General features: G+C 37.0%; 1 protein-coding gene across 3 annotated transcripts in view; it reads left to right on the forward strand.

Annotated features, from left to right (window-relative positions):
- Window positions 1–24036, forward strand: part of ATP2C1 (ATPase secretory pathway Ca2+ transporting 1) — a 68822-nt gene that overhangs the window by 17840 nt on the left and 26946 nt on the right. Inside the window, exons 1-10 of one of the 3 annotated variants that reach the window (XM_039391238.1) lie at window positions 9–40; window positions 594–744; window positions 14444–14554; window positions 15501–15617; window positions 17186–17275; window positions 19973–20008; window positions 20899–20960; window positions 21326–21434; window positions 23188–23343; window positions 23891–23959. In XM_039391238.1, coding sequence (XP_039247172.1) covers window positions 739–744; window positions 14444–14554; window positions 15501–15617; window positions 17186–17275; window positions 19973–20008; window positions 20899–20960; window positions 21326–21434; window positions 23188–23343; window positions 23891–23959 — 756 coding nt within the window. In that variant the 5' untranslated portion in view covers window positions 9–40; window positions 594–738. Of the gene's footprint in view, window positions 1–8; window positions 41–593; window positions 745–771; window positions 823–14443; window positions 14555–15500; window positions 15618–17185; window positions 17276–19972; window positions 20009–20898; window positions 20961–21325; window positions 21435–23187; window positions 23344–23890; window positions 23960–24036 lie in introns of those variants that run through there. The other 2 variants (XM_039391239.1, XM_027733316.2) reach the window with 2 other exon arrangements.

The raw sequence follows: 24036 nt of genomic DNA on the forward strand, positions 1-24036 counted from the left end.
GCGGAGCGGGGATGCGGCCGTGCCGCCCCGGGGCTCCGAGGTGAGAGGCGCGGCCAGGCGGCGCGGACGGGGCGGTGGCCGTGCAGGAGCTGCCGCTTGCGCCTCTCTCCGTTCCTACACGTCGCCTCCACCGCGCTGCCCGCTGCCGCCTGCTCTACAGGGCGGGCGGGGCCGGGGCGGCCGAGGGGGCTGCGGGGCGGGGGTCGCTTCGGAGAGCCGCCGCTTTCCTTCGCCGCTTCCTTCCTTCCCGCCTGGCGCTGAGGGTGCGGGCAGAGCGGGGAAGGGGGGGTTACTTGGGGTGAGGGTTTATTTTTAGGTGCGAACGCCCCTCCCCGGGCGGGACGAGGCTGTTGAAGGCGCTGGTGGCGAGGGGGAAGCGGCGGCGCTGCTCCGCCGTGGTGCTGTAGCTGCTAGGCGACTAATCCTAATCCTCATCCTCGGTGGTCTCTGACAGCTCTGCGGGCTCGCTGCGTGTGCCTGTGCTGCTCCGCGCTGGCAGCCCATTGGGCTCGGCTCTGGTGTTCTATTTTTTAAATTTTATTTTGTTTTTTTTTACCATTTTTTTCCTCTTTTAGCGTTGGTTTCTCTTGCAGATGTTGCTGCAGGTGGGGGCAAAGGGAGCACTGTGATTGCCTGGGATTTTGGGGCATTTCTCTCTTCACCTTTCCGCTCCCGCTCCAGCGCTGCTGTTGCTAAAGACTTTTGTAACTATCGACTCAAGTACAATTTCGATGGAAAATGAAGGTAAAGGTCTCATCAGAGTCACTGACTTCATTGGAGCTAAGAGGATTTTTGCATGCAATTTGGTGACAACTCCTACTGGTGCGTGTGTATGTTTTACCGTTCCAGGGGTTTGCAGGGTTGCTCTTGTGTGCCAATCTTGTGGTAGGAATTTTGGTCTGCATTTTGTAGTTTAAGAATTGCAGGAGCATCGCTTTTCTTTATTTGTTCTCCTGCTTTTTGAACTAATTATCAGACAAATTTTATTCTCGTGTAACAGATATTCAGATATGCATCTATTGTGCATTTTAGTGCTCTATGCATTACCGTACCCTGTGCGTTTGGAATAGGAACATTTTATTTAGATAGGAGCTTCTGAGCATTAGTTGCTTGGTATTTTCTTATATTATATGATTTTCTTAAATTTATGTTTCAGGGTGAAACTGAGAAGCATTGGTTGCATTTTGTGTTGAATGTATTTTTGTGTTCTTTAAAATGACTGAAATTTGCTCTCTTGGACAGTATTTAATTAAAAAGGTGGTTCTAAAGTTTTGAAAGATGTGGTATGATGTTGTAAACTATGTACTGAAATAAGTTGCTCTATTATGCTTTCTTCTTCTTGTCTAGTTTGGAAATGACTGAACCTGAGGACTTATTTTAGTTTGTTCATGTCGGCCCTCAGTTTTATGCTCTGGGAACCTTAAAAGCCTCTTTGGATTGTGATAGTGACTTTGAGCTTCATTGCATTTTTTTTTTTTATTATTTTTTTTTCCTGATTTTTGTTTGTTTCCCTTTCTGTTTGATGCTGGTTGTTGAAAATCCCTGAAATGTATTGTTTTTATTACTATATATGTAAGAAAAGAACCACTGATTCCCCCTCTTCCTTATGTTATCTCAATTCTTAGAAGATAGATGGGTTTTTTTAGGTGGCTACTGAATTTCCTTTGCTAGAGGTAGTTACATGAGATGTAGGTGCTCCTTTTCCACCCACCCCAGTCTGAAGAGAGAGGGATGCTTTTTTAATAGCTTGACTTGAATGAAGAACTGAATTGAGTTTGTGGGGTAGACTGAATTATTTTCTACGGTTGGATATTGTTCTGTTTGGAAGCATGGTTGCCTCGGATGACTGAAAGGTTGTGGTAATTGTGAAGTCCAACCCATGTTGAAAACTTATGTAAGTTGTTATCATCTGGCGTTTCAGAACTTTTTTCCTATTTTAAAATCATGTTAGAATATTTTAAATTCTGTTGATCATGTCTTCCAACTGAATATTTGTAATAAAGAGCATGGAACTTAGTAGAAAGAATTTTGGAGTGTGGGGACCATCTCTGGAAAGTTGGTCTTTGTTTATAGAGGCTGGAGAGCTGATAGAAGTGGTGTCAATGCCTTTGCTTTTCAGTCACTGTGTTGCAAGTAAAAGGGTTTTGAATGGGCAGTGCTGTAGGTGGAGGAAGGCAGGTGGGTGTACCACCAGTGAATAGAATTACACCTGGGAGGGGGGAAAAAAAGTAGCTGTCTGATACCTGTGTACCGAAACCAAAATGGCAGAAAGACTTTTAATGCCTCATAATTCGGTTACCAAATAAAGAGTATATCATAGATGTAGTTTATAGTCAAGTTGCATGTGATAGTATGGCCCATTCTAATTCTTCCAAATGCTAGTAGCACAAAGATGGTATTTCTCATGGAATAAATAAATTATGCATAAACATTAGTAATAATTGTATGATAGAAATCACATAAAAAAGCTTTATCTGGGGGGAAAATACTTTACAAGATGATCAGATGCATATTTCAAATGCAGGAAAAAAGGCTATGGTTTATCGAGGGCTTTCAAAACAGGGTAGGCTTCTGGGGGTAGGAGAAAATAACGATAAGAAGAATGAACTGGTCCTCTGAATACATGAATTAATTCTCTAATCTTTCCACCCCCACACCCTCCTCATCTCATAATTATTTGAGTCTCGGGAGGGACACATATATTTACAACTGTGTAGTGTCTATTTTGGTGTTCTTGGTATTTTTGAGCCCTTCTTTTTCTATCCATTTGGCATTTTGGACACTACACACTAGCAGCTTTCATGTTGGAACTTTTCAGAACTCTTGAGAGCATCCTTAATGTATCTTCTCCTGGCGATAGTTGAATAATCTTTGTAATCGTGTAGAACAAAGATTGCCATTAGACTATTTTTAAACTTTTTTTTCCCAAGTTTGTTTGAAAGGTCTCTTTAGGTTTGGGTATTGAGCAAGAAATGACAGACTTTTTTTCCCCTCCTGTATTTGAATGAATATTCAAGATTGGGAAGTGATAAGATGGTTTGGAAAACTGATGTTTTCCTGTGTTCATTTAGTACTCCTAAGTGGTACTGTCTGTTTACTCCAAGTTAGTGTTTTGTCCTGAGACTTTGTGGTTCCTGTTTCTTATGTGGGGTTGATTGAACTTCCGCAAGAATTCATGTTTCTCATGGTGGGCAAGAGAGAATTTTCCATCATAGGAAGACTTCTGCTTAATCATATGATTTAGAGGAATGATGTTTTTATTTCTGTTTGGAAAGATGGAATTTTGTGCCTTCTTTTCATAAGAGGTGCTTTTTCTTAAACTATAGGCAGTCAGGAGAACCTGGATAGACAAAACATAACTGAATGTAAACTAAGCTTTTTGGATCTCTCCATTGATGCCTCTGGGCCATTTGAAGTAGTTTTCCATAGTGTGGTCTGAAATTTTTTCCTTTCTTTTATCAATGTCTTTTAGGTTGTGATTTAGGGTTTTCTAATGAAGATTGTCTTGTAGAAGACTGCCTTTTAGTAGAAAAATGACAAAGTTTAGGTTTCATAGACTTTGAGCTTCTTTGAGGTCAGACTATAATTACAAATATAAGTTGTTAAATATGAGTACTGTTCTGTTATCCAGGCCTTATGTAGTATTTATTTTTATATAATTAAGTGCCCAACAGAAGAGGTCGGAGTAATGTTTTTTCGCCTGTAAACCAAAAAGATTTTCCGCAAATCATGTAGAAGGTTGGTACAGAAACTCAGACCAGAATTGCTCAATGTGATAAAAACATCATGTGATGATTCAGAAATCCTCCTAAATCCTCATTGTTTGGAGTCCTAGTTAATTTTAGCTAATCTTCAAAGATGACTGTTAACTTCAGCCTATAGTCTGTCTACATCCTGTAGTAATTTCAGGATAATTTTGATAATTGGATGAGTAGGGAGATATAAGTGAAGAATGTTTTATTTCTTTGAAAAGTATCCTGAGAGGACAAATTTTTGTTTGTCTCGTGCTTAAAGTGCAGTTGAATTTTCCAATGAGTTTCATGGGTGGGTTTGGTGGCTTTTTTTAAATGATGAGAATGGGCTTAGTTGCTAAACTGACAGATTGAAGATCAGTGAATAGATTTTGGGTTTTGGGGGCAGTGAGTTAGCAGCGTAGACTTAGGTCATCATGGATTAGGCAGCCTTACTAAGGAAGGGGTGGAGCATGTGTACATGGGACTGACAACAGAGGGGGAAGGGATGCCTGAGGCAGCGGTGACTTAAACAAATTAAATAGTTCCAGAGTGGCATCATCAGTAGTTCATTAAATAATATCCAAAATAATGAGAATGAAATTTGTGATGAAAACTGTTAGAAATTCTGAAATGGATTTGGTGTTATCACAGCAGTTCAAGTTCCTTTTGGCATGTAGATAATTTCTTAACAAGTTAATAGGTGAAACAAGAATTTTGATATTCATTGATTACAGTTTTTTATTATCTGCAGCTTGCAGAAAACCAGAAACAAGTACTTAACACTTATGCTGGCAAAAGTCACATCTCTTACGTTTAACTTGAAGGTTAGGGTGAGAGAAAAGATTTTTTTAAAGTGGAATCTTCACTAAAGACTAGTTCTAGTAGATATCTTAAATATCTTCCTATATTTTAACAGTGCTTTGATAACTTAAATAACTGCCAAGTTAATATAGCTCAGTCTTGCATTAGAAACATGTATTTCCTTTTTAAATGACCAGTCACTGTCATCCTTTAGTCTGGTTGATGAATTATTAGCCTTTTCTTTCCCCCTTTTTTCCCATGCAGTTAGTTTGGAAATGCTGATCTGTAATAATCTAGTTCAGATGTTGCAGAATGTGTTTAGTTATTTTGCTAGCTTTGTAACTCCTTTTGGTGGAGAGTCTATGGCATAATCTCTTGGTGAGTCAAGAGAAACAGTGGTGTAAGGAAAATGCAGACAATTCTTAGGGCAGCTAATTTAACAAAAGATAAACAAATATTTTTGCTTGGTTTTTTGTGAAGAGTGACAAATATGCTGTGGTCTTGGGGTGCTGTTCTGTAGGACTGAATGAAAGTGTTGTCTTACTGCTGAAGGATGGTTCTGCTCTGAGACCTGTTCCTGCTTGTAGTGTTGAGTTGACTCTCATGATTGTTTGTCTGACGTGGCAGAAGGTTAGCTCAGCCCTTCCTTCCTCCTGCCCCTGTTGGATGGCTTTCTGTTGAATTATGAAGTTGAATGGGCTTATGAAGTGTCCAGTTAATGTTGAAAATGGTGAAGGACAGAGACCTCCTTCTCTTTTAGCATAAGCAGACTGTTAGCTTGACTAAGTTTATTGTGTAACCATAGTATCAGTTCTTCCGTAGACCATGATGGAATTTTGCAAGAGTGGAGTAAGTTAATAAATGGATTTTTAGTTACAAGGCCTTTTGATTTGGTCAAAGGCTTCAGGTGATACCTGATTGACACTGAGTGATAAATAACATTTGCAGTGTGGTTTGTAGAAGCTACAAGGAATGCTAAAGTTACAATGCATAGAAGAGAGGGAGAATAAAATACAGTAATCAAGGTATTAAATTTGGGACCAACATCTGTTTCTAGTAATTTGTTTTGTAAACATTTTACTCTAAACAATTGGAAGGGATAAAATGGCTAATGGGCTAGCAGATGCAACCTACAGAATCTTTTACAGAGGCTTTCAAAATATTTTTAAGTAATAAATTTTCTGCAGCACTTTTTTCCCCGAATGCATAATTCACAAAAAAAAGGTTGGTGAATACAATGTTGCTGCTTTCTTGATACTAATTGTAAGAAAGCTTACTGCCATAAGTAGAGTAATTATGCAGTGAGTTAAGTTTGCATTTAAACTGACACTGACACTAGCTTGGTCCTGAGAACTTTTGTAAGTTCAGCATTCTTTAATTAGAAATTTATTTTGTCATATTATGAGGTAACTGCATAATTGTCAAGGATATAATCAACTATGAAGTCTTGGAGCTTCGTTATTTTAAACAAATACTGATAAAATATTTCTGTTGGTGTTTTTGCTTAACATAATTGTATGGCAGCTAAATTCTGTATGTTCTAGATACATCAGTAGTGTATCACAGGATGATAAAATTATTTATTAGTGTTTGCTGTTCAAGTGCTGTCCTGGATTCTGAGAAGCTCAGCACTTCAAAGTGTTATGAGATACAAGCAGACTGTTGGAGAGGAGCCATGTGATCTTATTTCTAAGCTTAAATGTTCTCTTCTAGAAAGTTAGCAACTCTCGGTCAAGATAGATGACTGATATTTAGACCTGAAGTCTTTTGGCCTTTAACTTCTAAAGGGCTTCATGTGAATCAGGATTTAAGCTAAGGCACGTGCTATTTGGAGTCAAATGAGGTATGGCCATCAGTGCTCTCTTCCTTAGGCAATGAATTTCTGAACTGACCCAGTGTTATTATACATAAACTTTGCTTTCATCGAGGCACTACCATTGATTTGATCATTTTAGTGTGTCCTTAGGATTTTGTACCTTTTTGTTCTTCTGATTAATAAGTAGAGACAAACGTATGAAATGTTCAAGCGGACTTTTCTAGTGTTTAAGGAGCTTTTTTGAACAGGACGAATGAAAACTGAATATTTTGGCTAGCCAACTACAGATAGATCTGATGTCTTTGTCAATGCTTTCTTGGTAATGCTGGTGCTACCTCAAGGCTTTCAGCAATGAGGCTTTAAACTCATTATAGTACATCCTCCAGAGTATGTAGAAATGCTCCAAATGGTACATCTTTTGTACCAATTGAGTAAAACATTTGAGTGTTTGGTATTCTTAAGTATTCTACATTATTCTACTGTATTCTACATTGAATGAGCCAAAGGAAGCTGAAGTGGTGTTGGAGGTTTAGCTGGATTTTTTTTGTTGCCATTACTCCTACAGTCTACAGCACTGCAGTCAGGTTAAGGTATCATTATTTTTGTGAAATGTTTTGTCTAGCTGGAGAGCGGGCAGTTGTCATTCACAAGGTTTGTAAGATTACCACATGGTATATACTATGATTACAGAAAATTGCCCATCTTTACTCTTGTGCTGGTAGCCTCAGTTGAACTAGATGTCCTACTTTCTATTTTTTAAATTGAAGAAGACATGGTGAAACTTCCTGAAAGAGTAAAACGTATTTCAGTTTGTGGACACATGTTTCTCTGAGAGTGTTCTTTTTAGAAGGTATTTTTAGGACTTGAAAATAGTTCTTGGGCTTTATAGTCTATTGCAGAGTTAATAAATTGCATGTTAAATGGAGCATCTTAGTCTTTATTACACTGCCTGAAGTGTAGATGGGGTTGGGGATAGGTTGTTTAAATATTTTACAACTTTTAAGATTGGGCAAATGCTGAGATTTATAATGGTCAGTGCCAGTATTAGGTGTTTATTTCTTAGTTGATCAGAAATGCTGAAGTGTTGTGTATCAAGGAGGACAGTTCTGCATTATGGCTGCATCTTGGCCATACTGAAAGTCCTAAGCACTGCTGAAATGGTGCTTGAATATAAGGCAGGTTTTTTTCTAGGTTTAAAGGGCAGCTTAGCAGGTTGTTCTCATAGTTTAGTATTTATATTTCTTTAGTTAATGGGTGGTGGTGTCTGTGCCAGATTGAATATTGCCTTTTTTCTGTAAAGTCTTGTGAAGTAATGGCAAGGGGCTGAAACTGTGTGACTCCCAGGATAGAAATTACTCTCCAAGGAGAAATCATTAATACAAATTAGTGTTTCTCTTTTTTTTCTGGCTTTTTTAGAGTCCAAACTTTTCTATATACCCTTTCTTTGATGTGGGGACTCCTGGTAAAATGTTTTAACTCAAGTACTGTTGAATAGGAACAAATTCATTTTGAATATTAGAATACAGGGCTGCTGCAGCTGTTTCCCCAGAAGTGAAAAATTGTCAAGCTTTTCCAAGGGAGTCCATTCAAATGAAGACAGTATACAGTAACTTCCAAAGCCCTCAAGAAGTAGTTCTTTTCCCGAGCAAACTGTACCTGGTAGAAAACAAGACGCTCATTACAACATTTTGAGGGGCAGGAAGGGATAACTTTTGCAGTGACAAAATACCCTTTTTGCAAATTGGTCATGGGTGTTTGTGTTGAATGAGTGTTGGCACTTTACTTCTTGCTCAAAGAAAATGATATTACTTCCCATAGAGGTTTGTGTCAGAGTATAATGTTCTCTGACCGTGTTCTTTTGGATAATCCACACGTGGAGGGTGTAATGTTGGATATAAGGGCAATGAAGCTGGTGAAGGATCTGGAGCACATGTCCTATGAGGAATGGTTGAGGGAGCTGGGGTTGTTTAGCCTGGAGAAGAGAAGGCCCAGGGGTGACCTTATCGCTCTCTACAACCACCTGAAAGGAGGTTGTAGCCAGGTGGTGGTTGGCTTCTTCTCCCAGGCAACCAGCAATAGGGCAAGAGGACATAGTCTTCAGCTGTGTCGGGGAGGTTTAGGTTGGACACTAGGAAGAATTTCTTCACAGAAAGAGTGATTAGGTATTGGAATGCCCAGGGAGGTGGTGGAGTCACCATCCCTGGAGGTATTTTAGGAAACGCTGGATGTGACACTTAGAGCCATAGTCTAGTTGACGTGGTGGTGTTGTCATAGGTTGCACTTGATCTCAGAGGTCTTTTCCAAACTAATTGATTCTGTAATGTCAAATGTGTGTGTTTTAAGATACTTGATGTTATATGGGCTTTCTGCTTTAGAAGAACAACACATTTGTATTATGTTTTCAGTATATTTTTTAAGTTACACTTAGCAAGATCTAGAAATTGAAATAAACAGTTCAGTTGCAGTACCAATGTGATTCCCGTTTCCAGTCTCTATAACATTTGCACCATCAGGATGCTGGGCATCCCCCTTGCTAGAAAGGATCACGTGGGTTAAAATCCCATGTGCTGCTCTCTTTGAAATTTTGTCAGTGGTTCAGTGCATATGTTGACCAAGCAACATAATCCAGACCAGCATGGGGTGGGATGCAAACTCAGACATTAGTATTCTTTTGATGAAATCAGGGAGAGACATTCGTATCACCAGTTGATCCACTCAACGGATTTAGTTGTTTATCCAAAGCAAAGGCCACCATCCAGTCTCCACTGAGTTGAAGTAGTTACATTGTTTGTAACAGCTGTGGTTAGTCACACCCTGCATTATTTCCTGAGCTTTGTGGGTGCTTCACGGTTGCCCCCTCTGTGCCTTCTGTTACAGGGGTTTATTGGTCAGTCACAGTACTTGAGTATTTATCATGTCTAAATTCACAGGATTTTGAGGCTCATTTGAGAAATTGCTAATTGAGAATCAGTCATAAATGGTCTTTGATGTAATCATGTGTTAGGTACACACAACTGTATCAGTGCAGTCTGTATAGATAAAGCCTTCCTCCATGTAAGTTCCAATTTTATGCACATAATTCAAATGTAGATAAATTCATTCAAAAGACAAGAATAAGACATTAAACATTGGAATTTACCTAATCATGGTAAGTTTGTAGCTTGTCTGCATTTATGGTTTGTGAACTTGATTGCACTGATTTTTATTTATTTTAATAAATCCCTATCTGCTACACTCTGCTGCTTCCACCTGCTTCTTCTGTTAGCATAACTGGTGAATTTCTCTGGAGATTTAATTCCTGTTAAAATCTGATTCAATTTCACAGAGAAAATTGCATCACAGTCACCATGTCAACCATAGTCAACCATGTTGAGTGTTGCTTGTTTCAGAATGATCTGAGGGCTCTTTTGTATTCCTCTCTGCTTTAGCTCCACTTTTGGAATCCTCCCATGAATCCAGGGTTTGCTTCTGGCTGTGCAGTTAGTCTAGGGCTTACTGTAACTATTAAGTGTGCCTAATGCCTTTTTTTTTGTATGTTGGCTTGGCTTTTTGCTGTGTCTTGTTGTCACTTGGCCATTGTTCTGTGGCTGGGACCTGTATTGAAGTTCCAGGAGCACCTTGCCTTCTAGACAAATGGGAGGGTAAGATGGCATAAACATCTAGTGAAATAGATATTTGTTTAGGTGATTGTTAGCTAGAGACTCTGTGGAATCACAACCATGATGCTGAGCAATGATCTGTTGAAATGGAGAGCTTGAAGGTGGGCAATAAGATAGGTAAAGATCTGGCTCTCCAAAACCTCTAGCCACCATGTCCTAATGAGTAGAAGATTTTGAACTGAATCTTCATATCTGATGGAACTGTCAGAAAACAGGATTACTTCCATTCTGGGTAGAGTTTTTTCCTTAAATATTCCTTTCCCCGCCAAGAGTCTGCCTAGCAGGAATTGTTTCCGAAGTTCATGTGCAGACACATGGAGACTGAAACCTCTGTGCCTATTGACATCTAGTTGATCTCTAGCCCTGTGTGCTTTCAGGATTCTAGACAGTGCAGAAAAAGGTGAGCATTTGGTATTTTATTGTGTTACTGTGTGCACAGATGAGGTTTTTAAACCTTTTAGTGTACATCAAATATAGTTTGATCATACAGAAAATTCAGGAATTGGGAAGCTTGTAAGTTTCAGTCTGTTCTGTGTTCAGTGAAACACCTTTTCATTCTGTTGTTGAACACTGCTGTTTTTTCAGTGGGGGAAAGGTAGATAAAAAATGAAAGCTAATTCGTACGGTGGGTGATGAGGTGCTGATTCTTTTGGGGTCCCAATACGAAAGGCATGAACACTTGAAAGGCAGATCACGAATAATAACTCAGAAAAGGTGATAGCAAGTTATAACGTCGTATGTCCTTTCTGATTCTTGTAATCCTGAGATGATATGGCTTGGGATGGATCTCTGGTCAGGGCATGGCACACTGTAGATCTTGTTTGCTTGTTGTTTACTAATACTGTCACGTGGTTTTGCTCACAGTACAGATTCATCCATCACTGATAGCAGTCGAGTCTGCAATGTGGGCTTTGTTGTCCCTTGGACAACATGGTCTCATATCCTTATTAATAAAACTGCAGTTCCTGTGCAAGGTGCTTGTAATATTTCAAGTGGAAAAGACAGCGTACTGTGCATAAAATGAAGTGCACATTGATTAGTTACACATCGATTATGTGGACGTTCATTAATTGTGCTATCGATTAGGCACAGCATGACTCAGTAATGATCACGTGGTATCTGCGCTAGTCATGTACCTGAATGTGGGTCACTAACTGCTCATACAGCAATAGTCTTACAGGTGAATCGTTACAAACAAGTTGAAAGGTCTTTGTAGTACTTGAGTTGGCTTGAAAGGGGTTCAATTTTACCGTGACTGATGGGATAGATTCAGGTGGACTTAGTGAGCTGTTCAGGTGGACCCAAAGGTTCAGAAGAAAGAATCTCAAAGAAAGAATCAGAATTTCTCTCAGTACCTCAACTTAATTGTCATTGTTTTGTGAACGTCTGATTGTTTTTTTTTTTTTTCACTTTTGCTGCTCTCTATAGTTTTGTTTTTCTACTTCCTTTGTGTTTTGCCCTTTTAGGTCAGTTGAGTAACTTTATGCAACATTTAAAGGGCTTTATATTAGCTAATTAGCCAAAGTGTTTTGGTCACCAGTTTATTTAAAAATAGATTTTTCTATGAGAGTATTCTTAGTTTTTAGACAGCTCCCGGTGAATGTAGGTCCCACCATTTACATACTCTGAGCCAGAAGAGCTAAAATTTCCCCTTAAAAATAATTGTAAAAGTATCTTGATGTCAGTGAGCCCTGCTGATTAAAATGGACTCATCCTGCTAAGCTGAGAAAAACAATGGTAGAGGTAAGTTTTTGGTACTTGGTATTGGTCATGGTGGAAAGAGGGTAGCCAGGCTCTTGTAGCATCTGAGGAAGAAGAAACAGTAATAGCTTACTGTTAACTAATTAACTAGATTTTTCTTCAGAGAAAACAGAAGGGAACTCTGAATTTCTGGTAGTGTAAGCCTTCCAGATGAATTTGTATTCATTTTCATAAACATACTTTGGTCACAGTTCCATAGTTATGTGATTGATGCATATTTCTTGGCCTAGAAATGGTAGTGTGTACATTGGAAATGGTCCAAGAAAAGCCCTTCCTGAGGCAGCTATTTATTTTTGTTAGTTAGCATCCTGCTGCTTTGTTCCTTAGTAGAGTTAGCTGTAAGTGGGGGATGGGAGGCTGTAGTCATAGCTCCAGAAGCTTCAGTGGTCATGGACGTGCTGCCTATCTGATAGCTGCCATAGGCCAGTATAATTTCTTAGCCCACATTTTCTTTTGCCATGTAAAAACTTGGCCTGCAATGAAGTACTGAACTATTTTAAGGTATCAGCTGATGAATGCCTGAAAATTAATTGCAGCATAGGATGGGAAGGCATCTTGCTATATGTGGGTTGTCTCCTTTAGTACAGAATGCTGTGGTTTTGGGAATAGCTTCTGTTGGAGACCTTAAAAGGTGTTGCAGAAGCCCAGATCTCTGTTGTGCAGCTCTGGGCAGCAACGCAAAAGACTTCAGAGAGCACTTGCCAACAGTATTCAATAAGTAATTTTTCTCTTGTATTCTGGAACTAGTGCATAGTAAAAGTAAAATCATTGGCTTGAATACAGTTATTGTGGTCCAGCAGATAGTAAGCACGACTGTTTTTTGGACCTAAATCTGTTGGTGTTACCCACTTCATATTTTGTGAAGGGAACAGTGATTGGTTTCTCATTGCCTGAGCAATTGAATTTAATTTGTAGCAAAGTTAGATATTTGAAATTGTTCTTTTCTGAACTACAAGTGTAGTTTAATCTACGAAGATTATAGAGGGTTTTTAGAAGTTAGATGAGGATCCATCCAGAATTGTCATACAATATGTAATTTCACTCTGTTGAAAGGAGCTGGCTATAAAAAGACCTTCTGAGCCTTTATCTTTCTGATGCTATACCAGATTTTCTTTGTATTGTATGCAGTGAAAAAACCTACAGTGTTCTTCATAAAAGTGGGAGATAATATGAATGAAACACATTCAAAATGAATGGCTTTTTGAGTGTCACAGAAAGCTTGTCAAAATAAGCTTTGTTGTAGCACAGTAGTTCTGCATTAATGAAGATTTATTTGGAAAAAAACCCTTATCTCTGAGAATACCTTAATATTTCTGTTTAAGGATATTTGAATTCTTAAAATATCCTTTAAAATCATGTTATTAAACTTCCCAAAGTCCTAATTGATAATATTAGGGAAATGATCAGTTATGTATCCTTTTCTGGGGTTGTTATTTGTGTTTAGCAGTGATGTTATTTGGTGTAGGGAAAAAGGTTTTTCTCAGCATTAAAATTTTTAATGGCTGTCAGTTCATTTCTGCCTGCTCTTACTGAGAAAGCTTCGTTGCTCAGCATTTTTATTGAGGTTGTAGAGTCATTGTGGTCAAAGTCATATGTTTGTGGATTTGTTTTGGAAGAGCACTTAGGCTTAATGGTTTTCAGCCCTAAACTGGTGTCTGGTAGCTACAGAGGAAATTAGCCATCGTATTCGAGTGCACGACCAACAGTGTGCGGTATAGAAAATGAAGATTGTCATACCTCTTTTAGGGCATAAAGTGCTGGAATCTTTTAATCTTGAAGTATTTTAAGTCTGAGCATCCCTAGAGGAGATTTATATAATACATACAGTAATTATTTTCTAAAGCATAACCCCACCTATTGAAATTCTGTGAAAGTATAATGCAAAAACCATTTCTGTGGCCTGCATGTTTGCATGTTGGATGTCTTCCAGCTATTGGAGGGGGATGTGTGTGTGGCATGATGGACTGGTAACTAATTGTGGGTGCAGTAAGATAGAGAGCAGGAAGAAAGAGTATCACTCCAGCTTCTCATCTAATAAGCAAGAATCAGAAACTCTGAGGTTTCATTAAATATCAAAGCAGTGCTGAGCTGTACAATCGATGTTGCTATTGCACTGTTCTGCAGTTCAAAAAAATTTAACTTCCTAAAATTACAGGAAGACATAACTTTTTATAGCATTGACTTGAAACTTTTGTACTGTAGTCACGTTTTATGATTTCACTTACATCTGTGCTCTTTGAGGGTTTCTTAATGGTGTTTCTCCTTTGTGTACAAGAAGATGTAAATAGACCTGTTTGAAGAGCCTCCTTCTACTTCATTAATGGGTAGAAAGTAGCAGGGAGTGAAATTTATCTGGAGTGATAGCTTTCTGACCAGATATTGATGATAATGAGCTAAAGGATTATTAAGATGTTTAACTGTTAGAATCTTTGTCATCACTGAACACATTGTTATAGAAATTAAGTCTTCTTAGTTGCATGTCCAGGGTTTTCTCTTATTATTGCAGGTGGTAACTGCATGAAAATATGCTGAATTGTAGATTTTTTTTTTTAAGTGCAATGTTTATAAAAAACTATCCTTTAATGGCATTAATACTGAATGGCTCTGGTGTACATCATTTGAAATGAAACGTTGATGCTCTCCTTCCCTTCAGACTTTGGTTTTGTTTCTAGGTTGCACGTCTTCAAAAAATTCCTGATGGTGACAATGAGACAATGATTCCTGTACTGTCTTCAAAAAAAGCAAGTGAATTACCAGTTGATGAAGTAGCAAGTATCCTGCAAGTAAGTAATTTTTACATCTCTTAAGAATGTGCTTTTGTTACCAAACAGTAAGTTTGATATTTCTTAAGGACAGATCTTGTAATTGAAAGTTGATGCATTATCATGCATTTTGATATTAGCTATTGTCTGCTTCTAAAAGCAAGTTTATTTTTAAATTGTTACTTGAAATGCTCTGATCTCTTAATATTTTCAAAAAAAAATTGAGTATTTGGAGGGGGAATGAGATTCAGCTTGAAAATGTTTGGATTTCTGTATGCTTTGAAGATGGCTATTTGTTAATAAAAATCCTGGAGTCAGTCTTGTTATAAAATTCTGTCCTGTTGTTTTTTTGTTGTTTTTTTTTTATTGCTTCCATTTCTCTAAGGAATCCTTAATGTCCTTAATTTATTTTGGTAGCCTTCATTTTAAGCAGGGAAACAGGACTGAGTAAGCTGCTCATTGACAGATTTATGAACCATTGAAACTGGGTTAATTTTCGTGATAGATGGTCTTTTTTCATTTTCTGTATGCTTGACTGCCTGAGGAGTACACCGTGATAAATGGTGGTCACTGACAACTCAAGACTTTGAAGTTATTGCAGTCATTTGGCTGAGCAACTGAACTCCTGACATCATTCTCAGGAGTCTGAAGTATGCCCACAGTTTGGTTTGTTGTAGAGTTTTCTACAGGGAAGATCAGCAGTCATTTAGAGATGTGAAGCAACATCTGCTTCTGTAGTTCTTACGTGACTTTTTGGTTGAATCTCTTAAATACTGCCAAACAGAATTTTAAAATAGGAGTCTGTTAGCTTTTATTGTCATACAAACATTTAGTACCAGGCTTGTCTTTTGAATGTTGCCCCAATGTTTATAATCTAAGGCTGTATATTTTGGTGTTTGGAATTTATTTTGAAGTCTAGCTTTTCAGTGTAATTGCTGGCTGCTTTATTCTTTGCATATTTTAATAGGCTAATCTTCAGAATGGCTTAAAAAACTGTGAAGTTTGTCATAGACGGGCGTTCCATGGATGGAATGAATTTGATATTAGTGAAGATGAACCACTGTGGAAAAAATATATATCCCAGGTGAATGTTTTTGGCCTTTCTCCTTTTTAGTTTTAATATCTTGCAGTAGTTTTGCTTGTTATTTTGGTTTACTTAGCTTTTGTGTACATGAACACATTTTTATAAAAGTGGGAAAAGTCTAGCAGAATGGGAAATTGCAACTTCTATAATTTATATCTAATTTACCTGTTGAAAAAGCTTTTATTTAGATATATACCACTGTTTCGATTGAGTGATTTGTTCTTGAATGTGTGTTCATACCTAGACAAAGGGTGCCATTCATAATTAGCCTGAGGGTTAGAAAAGCAGAACTTCCTTGTAGTCAGACTTGGTCCTGAGTTTTACTAAGGTCGTAGAACAATACATTTGACTGTTGGTAAATATTTAAATGGAATATGCACTATTAATATCTTGATAGACAATGAGAATTTTGAAAAGCAAAACTGCTGCCTTTGAACTGAGGGCGCAGGTGGGACCAGTCTTGATTCTGGTGTTAAGCAGAACTGGCAAGAGTCAAGTGTGAATTTTTTTTCAGTGTGATAGATCTCAGAGACATATAAACACACCTGATATATATATATATATATATATATATATATATATGAAAGTACCACTGCTTTCTCCTACCTACTCCTCCCACCCCCTAGCTACATAAGATATTTACACAGAAGATTTTTCTAATGAATTTACAATGTTAAATATTTTGATCAACATTTCAGTGCAACCTTGAAGTAATAAATGGTTGACTCTAGAGATCCTGTGTTACTTGGGACTGACTAAAAAGATATTCAGTGCTCTGTTGATGATAGCAGTGGGAACATCATCCCATACTAGCTGTACTCTGGCATTAGTGCTTTATTTTCCCATGTATAGGGTCAATTAGTCTGATGCATCAGAACATGTCTAAGACATATTATCCAAGTCTATTTTAGATGGGATTTATTAAGATGCATATTTGCTTTGAGTGTGCTTATCAGATGTGCTTTTAGAATGTTTTTCACTTGAATTGTTGGAATGTTCTTTTTTATAGTGTTTCTCAAAAAAATCATCATGCTCGCAACCAGCTGTCATAGAAGCAAGGTCCTTTATTATTTTAACCTTAAAAATCTGAGGAAATCATGTGATCTAAAAGGAAAATTGGTGTCTTGTAAAACAAGAAATCATGAATTGAAAGTTAAGAAATATATTACTGCCTTAATAGTGATCAGTTGCTGGGAACAGGGTCAGTCTTTTACCTCAAAGACGTTTTGAATGTATTTCAGGCTTCTTTTTGTATGTTTAAATACAGTATAAGCAATTATAGGAGATTATTCTTTTTGTATTTAAAATGTGAATCAAGAAATGGAAAAAACATTCTTTTCCTGTTGCATATTGAATACAGTCTATTCAAGGTCTTTGATATTTAAAAGAAAACTCCTCAAGCAAACATCTGAACTGCACAGAGTTAGATTTTCTTTGCACTGGTAGGTTATAAATATTTTAATAATAGAATATTATGCTTCAAAAATAGATCTGATGTGCTTTGAGGGGTAGATAAAATGGCCTTTCTGTCAAGAGTGTGGCTGAATTACTGTTCTGTTTCATTGCAGTTTAAAAACCCCCTTATTATGCTTCTCCTGGCATCTGCAGTCATCAGTGTTGTAATGCATCAGTTTGATGATGCTGTCAGTATCACTGTGGTAAGGAACTAAGATTCTGTCTTCCTTGGGAGTACTTCAGATTGTGTGGCCACATGTGTGTTCAGCATCACATGAATGACCATGTGGGGTGGGATCACTTGACTACAATTAATGAGTTTGATTTGTATACTGTCATTAAATCTGTTTAATTTGTGAGTGGATTTTGGTTTTTTTCTTGAGTGATAGCAGCAGTACATATTAAAATACATCTTTGAATAATTTTCTGACTGCTTCTTGTATCTTTACTCTTCTGTTGGTTAAAAGACCTATCTTTAGGCGTTTGTTCAGAGGAGCAATTTTTGGCATTTTCTATGTAATTTTAATCTTAAATTATGCCTTAATTTCAAATTTAAACCAACATAAGCCTCCTGTGAATTTACTTGAAAGATGTAATCTTTTAAAACATGAAAAAGAAGTGTAACCTGAGCTCTCTAGAAATTACAGAAGAAAGATAGAAGCTGAAATAGTAATTTTTTGTAGAAGCTTGCAGTTAAATAGGGTGCTAAACTAGTGAGCCAAATATAATACTCATAAACATTTGTCTTTACAATTGACACAGAGAAGAAAATTGTAATCCATTTGACCTTTTTGGGGTGATAGGTGGTAACTGAAAATCTTGATTTCTGTATGACTAGAGGGAAGTTCTGGCTGTTTTATTTTGCCCTTGTTTTACACTTCTTGTGTTGAGTTTTGCTTCCATGTGTGACTCAAGGTAACTGGAGGTTTGCTCTTTACCCCTCTGTTTCTTTATAAAGAATAGTTGTCTTTGGAAGATAAACCATGTGGCTTCTTAAAGAAAAACTTGCAATTTTGAATTTGAGTATAGTGTTAGTTTGGAATAGTCTATTATGTTCCTAAGTTGGATTTAGGTAAATTATTTTATTATTAAATTTATTTAATTATTGTGGCTGAAAGTTGAATTATTTCATGTTTTTTTCCCTTGATTAATGCCCTTAAGTCTATTTCTTAACTCTCTTGAGCAAGGCAATGAGAAAAGAACAAGACAGTTAGTGTAAGGGAGCAGTAATTTCTGTATTCTGTGCTACAGCCTGAGAAGGAGGCTTTCAATGGCTTTGTGAACATTGTAGATGTGTCTTAAAATATGGAGGAAAAAGGTGTGATTGAGTTAAAGTTTATCAGTTGTGGAGTTTGTCTAACTTCTGACTATCCTCTACCATTTAGTCTTATTATTGTTAATGCCCACTTTATCACTGAGTGAATGCTTGTTTTACTTCATTTTCAGATGACAGTGCAACTTTTCTATGACTAGGTATTTGTGTTCAGAGCCTTATCAACAAAACTAATTTGCTGCTAAAGATCAGTGACATATATTACTTTTGGTGGCAATGCTGGCTTGAGCTGCTTTTGCCATCCTTTTAGCTCTGCTGGTACAAAGGTATTGTAAAACTTTCTGCTCTGGACTGGGAACTGATGAAGATTAAGAGAAAAATAAAATAATTACATACTTCTTTCCATCGATATGAGGCTAGGAATGCAAAGCTGTGCCAGGTAGCATGATCTGTAGAATAAAATATTACCTCCAAAAGAAACACGTGTAGCTGTGATTGAAATATTCCATGGAAAGATGGAATATTTATGTAGTTACTTCCTAATGTTCAGTTGGTGAAGCTAATGTTAGTATCACAAATAAGGCAGATTTACTGGATTTATGTGGATTTAGTTGAGTTCAAGGGAGTTTTTCGCTTGCAAAATCTTGGTATTATCTTGGATATTTTTAGTAGTAGCTGCATGTACTTTTAAAGGCTTCATTAATGGATGTTGTGTTATGTTTCTGTAAGAAATCAGTATAACAACTCGGTTTCAGTAACTACTCAGTGAAATGTAAGAAAACTCAATTCACGAGTGTGTTGAAGAAGATGAGACATACTTTACAATAAATTGATCATTGTTATTTCCCGTTATAGCTTTAATTAATTCGTGCACTTTCACGTCATATACCTAGAAGGCCCGTGATGTTTATGTTGAAGCCTTGTGACCAGAAATGTATTTGATATGGGGGACTATGAAGGCTTGATTTTGAGGCCTTAGTGTACTTATCTTGGATTCCTCCTAATGAGCAATTTTTTGTTTAGCTTTTTTGTTTTGGATCTCTGGTATCTTGGCTGTTTGGGGTGTGCCTGGTGTCCTGTCTCTCTCCTTGGGTGTCTGAGGCAGTTTGAGTTGCTCATCTTCCTCTTGTTCTTCTTGCTAGGATATTTTATGACTCCAGACCAGTTTTTCAGCTGCCTTATATCTAGTCTTCAGCTGATTCTTAGTCTTTCTGTTGTCTGGTTGTTTGAATAAAAACACATCTGTGATGCCCTGTAGCAGTTAACACACCTTTGTTTTGTTCACAGAGAGCACCAGTCAGTTTTTCTATTTGTGTCATGTATTTTTCTGCTGCTGTCTCTTACTTCCCATTTAGAAACAGGAAGAAGAAGTTTTTCAAGTTTACTATCTAGTTATTAATCTTATTTTTAGTAAAAGCAGGTTATCGCATCCTTGGACATCACTGAAGCAGGTGTAAATAGATAATGGCATTGTTTTTGGAATAGACCCCAGGGATACCAAGTGATTTTGAGCATGAGAAAGTTTGTTTCCAAATCATCTTGTTAATATGAGCAAAACCAAATATGATTGCTTACTTTCTCGGTAATTTGGAATTCTTTTATCTCACCTGGTTTTGTTTTCTTGCAGGCAATACTCATTGTTGTTACAGTTGCCTTCGTTCAGGTAAGACAGCTGTTGGGTTGTCCAAATAAGAGTATTGCTTTTATATAAACTCTTTTATTAATAAGACTGAACTAGTTCTCTTGATGCATTGTGCTGTGAATGATTGAGTAATGTGCTTTCATTGAAGTCCTTTGCCTTTTCTAAAGTGCGTGATTTGTCCTGCTTTAACCACACTGACATTTATGCACCTGTATCAGTGTTATACTCAGCCATAAGAATACTTGCAAAGAAGCCCTTGGAATAAACAGTTGGAAGTACTTAAGTATTTAACTTCATATAAAAGATTTTGAAAATGTAGCTCTTGCTTCAATTTTGTGCAGAAATGGGGAAAAAAATCATCTAAGTAGTTTCCCAAGACTTAAAATAGTTGTTTTTGTTCTGTTATTGCACAGCTTTAGTCAGGGTGTGCCTGAATCAAAATTGCTCTGTGCTTGTGCTTTATATCTTTAATTACGTGACTTCTGTACTGTGCTTATTGAGTTACATATGAGTTGTGTTACCTTAGTTTTCCAGGAGCTAAGAGCACAGTACTTTTGGTACTAACTTGTTAAACTATAGAATTCAGTAAGGTGTCTAATCCCTGAGTTCAGAAGTGTTACTGCAAGTATTACAAATAACTGAAGATAATGAAGGAAGTGCAAAGGACCTGTGCTATTCTTTCAGAAGAAATGCATGTGGGCAAATCTGGAAATTTTTCAGCGTTTGGACTATTTGCTTTTTAAAGTATCTAATGCAGAACTGTTGAATGTCATCTCTTATCTGGTTGTTTGGAATATTACTTAATGCAACTTCACTGATAAAATAAATTTCAGTGGCTCTGTCTTATATGTGAAACTTTTCCCTGTTTTAAAAATATTACCTGCTTTATTTTTAAAAAAATGTCTCTGCAGGAGTACAGATCAGAAAAATCTCTTGAAGAGCTTAGTAAACTTGTGCCTCCAGAATGCCATTGGTATGTAGTTTTGTCCTTTCAGTCCTAAGTTAAATCATATGAAGTTTAATCCAAAATGAGTAAATGGAAAAGATTTTACTGAACATATTTCCTTTGCATCAAGTTTATATGCTGATGTAGAGCACACTTCACTTTTTCTCATTTTAAAGATTGTTTTATGAGCCTAAAAAACTACACCATGTTGTTGCCTCTCTGAACCCTTCAAATGATGTTACTGAGATGTAGCCTCCAAGAAAAACGCAGCAAATTAGAAATATTTTGCTGAAACCTGTGACGTTGCAATGTGTAGTCAAGGGTGTGAATGCTTTTCTCAGACAAAATGCCAGAGAAGACATTCTTGCTGCTCTCCATGTTTTTACCTGCAGTGTACGAGAAGGTCGGGTGGAACATACCCTTGCAAGAGATTTAGTGCCAGGTGATACAGTCTGCCTGTCAGTTGGAGACAGAGTCCCAGCTGATCTACGATTATTTGAGGTATGTACCTAAAACGGATTTAATACCTCATAACTTTCCTTCTTGTGGGATAGAGGGGAAGGGAAGATAGCTACTGAATGCTGAAGTGCAGTAAGTGTTCTTGTTTGGAGTTCACAACTATCTTGGTAGAAAATTTGAAGTAATTACTTTCCAAATGTGATCACGCATTCTTAACCAATATATGTAGTTTCTTACAGTAGGACATCAGAGGAAAGAATTTTTGAATTTTCTGTAGTAATGTATTATTGAAAATTTTATTTTTTTTCCCTCTCGATGTTAAACATATTGCAAAAACATTGTTTTCAGTCTGAATGCTAAGATATTTTAGCAACTGGTTGCAGGTAACTGGTTTTCAGTCTTTATTTGCATTAATTTTAGCATATAGTTCCAGTGTTCATTGATGATGGAATATGAAAAAAAAATGTGAAATTATACTGGTGTAATCTTCTCTTTGACACTTTTTCATCAATGTGTGTCATTATATCTCCCAGTTTACTCAATACTTAACTTGTGATATTAGCATTGCTGGAAGTGTTTGAGTTGAAGCAAGGGCACTATAGCAGTATTTGTATATTCCCTAAAAATGAAGTGTAATGGGTATATATATATTCATCTTGCTTATTTTGGTGGTTTTACTTGAATGTTACATTACTTTTTTGTCAGATTGGGCATTCTCAGTGTTCCCAGTATCTGGACTATCTCATGTTAAAGTAATTTCTGGATATGAAGATCTATATATTCAGTTTATCCAATTGATACTTGATTAATCAGTGTACATTTCATAGACAAAGTCTAAATGAATTAGTTTCTGAGGCAAATTTGTGTTGCTCTTGAGAAGTTTGTCTGGATCATGTTTTTAGCCCCTGCAGTGTAGTTAGTAGTTGAGTGGGTTTGTTTTCGTGTTTGCAAACACTTTCCGCTTCCCTTGGCAATTGTATAGTCTCTGCATTGTTATGAAACTGCTGTTGCAGCAGCACCTACTTTCTTGCTCATATCTGATATCATAAGTTTCTCATCTGTCTGCAGCCCTACACCAGATGAATTTTTTTACCATCCTTAACCACTCTTGCAGATCATTTGAAAATAAAAGCTTGTCATCTTATTTTCATCTTGTGTCTATTGGTCATTGCTACAAGGTGGTGGGTTTGAAAGAAGAGGATCATATGGAGATCACCTTTTCAGAGAAGGATCTAGATTTCTTCTGTGTATTCTCACTGATGTGTCCTGAAAGCAGTAGAAATGATAATTAGACATTATTTAGTTTGTGAAGTCATTTGTATGTGTTAACTTTTTTTTTCACTAGTCTAATCTTGCAGAGACAATCTTGTTCTTAAAAATATATTTGAGAATCTTTTCTGGCCTAAGTTTTCTGTATGTTAATGAGCAGTCAATCAAGTTTTATGATAATATTCTCTAAAGCCAAAGTATTGCATCAAGAACTAACATGCCTGGAACAGTGTAGAATTTAAACACTATTCCTTTTGGTAGTGATGATAAAAGTTTCAGAGCTCATGGCTATATCTGAACAGTAGCAAAGTGGCATCTTCATCTTCCATCTTTGACTCTTTTAAGTGAGAGCTTTGTTAGGTTTGTTGCTTTGTTGATCCTTAAAATGTGGTCGATATTGACATGGCTCCTTACCATATGAATAAACTGGATGCATTTTTAATGGTCAAAATTGTGAAACTTAGGTTTACGCTTCCAGCTACTTAATAAAATATTTTCATGCTTTTTACCTATTTTGTTTTCAAAGGCTGTGGACCTTTCCATTGATGAATCCAGTCTCACAGGCGAGACAGCTCCTTGCTCTAAATCTACAGCTCCTCAGCCAGCAGCAACCAATGGAGACCTTACTTCTAGGAGCAATATTGCTTTCATGGGGACATTGGTCAGATGTGGAAAAGCAAAGGTAAAATCATTATTGATAGAAAAGAGCATTTTCCATGTTTCAACAATTTGAAGTCAGTTCTTATTTTTGAAGTTCACTTCTCAGTCATTAGTGTGATACTCTGCAGAGCTTCTCATTGGTGCTTTTTCAGACACTGGTTTAATAAGAAAACTAGGCCCAGGAGAACTCAAATTTATAGGGAGCAGATGATGTGAAACTCCTCTTTCTAGAATGTGCTGATTTGCTTCTAGAGCTACATTCACATGTTTGAAAATTCAGTTGTGGCTAGTGTAGGTGTTACCCTTTTTGAGTTTCGTTACTGGTCATTAATAAGTACTTCAGCAGTGCACAGAATAGCAATTTGTTTCACAGGGACAAAATGTTTTTTAGGAAAAAAGATCTACTTGTGACAAGAATAGTTTTATAAACAAAGTTAACAGCTGTAGCAGGCTGAAAAGCATTTGCCCACTATTTGAGCCAAAACTGTAAGATCAACCACTAACATTACAATTAAACCTCAGATTTAAATTTGCTTTATTTTTGTGTATGGTTTTTTTTTTTTTTTTAGGGGATAGTTATTGGAACAGGAGAAAACTCTGAATTTGGGGAGGTTTTTAAAATGATGCAAGCAGAAGAGGTAAGTGTGTATTTCATTCATTAAAACTCTGAATTCATTCCATGGGAACTTAGTTAAACATAATTATGTTGCTTTTA

This window comes from Pipra filicauda, unplaced genomic scaffold (assembly GCF_003945595.2).
Source record: "Pipra filicauda isolate LSUMZ 115617 unplaced genomic scaffold, ASM394559v2 scaffold91_size2508729_pilon, whole genome shotgun sequence".
NCBI classification, from domain to species: Eukaryota; Metazoa; Chordata; class Aves; order Passeriformes; family Pipridae; genus Pipra; species Pipra filicauda.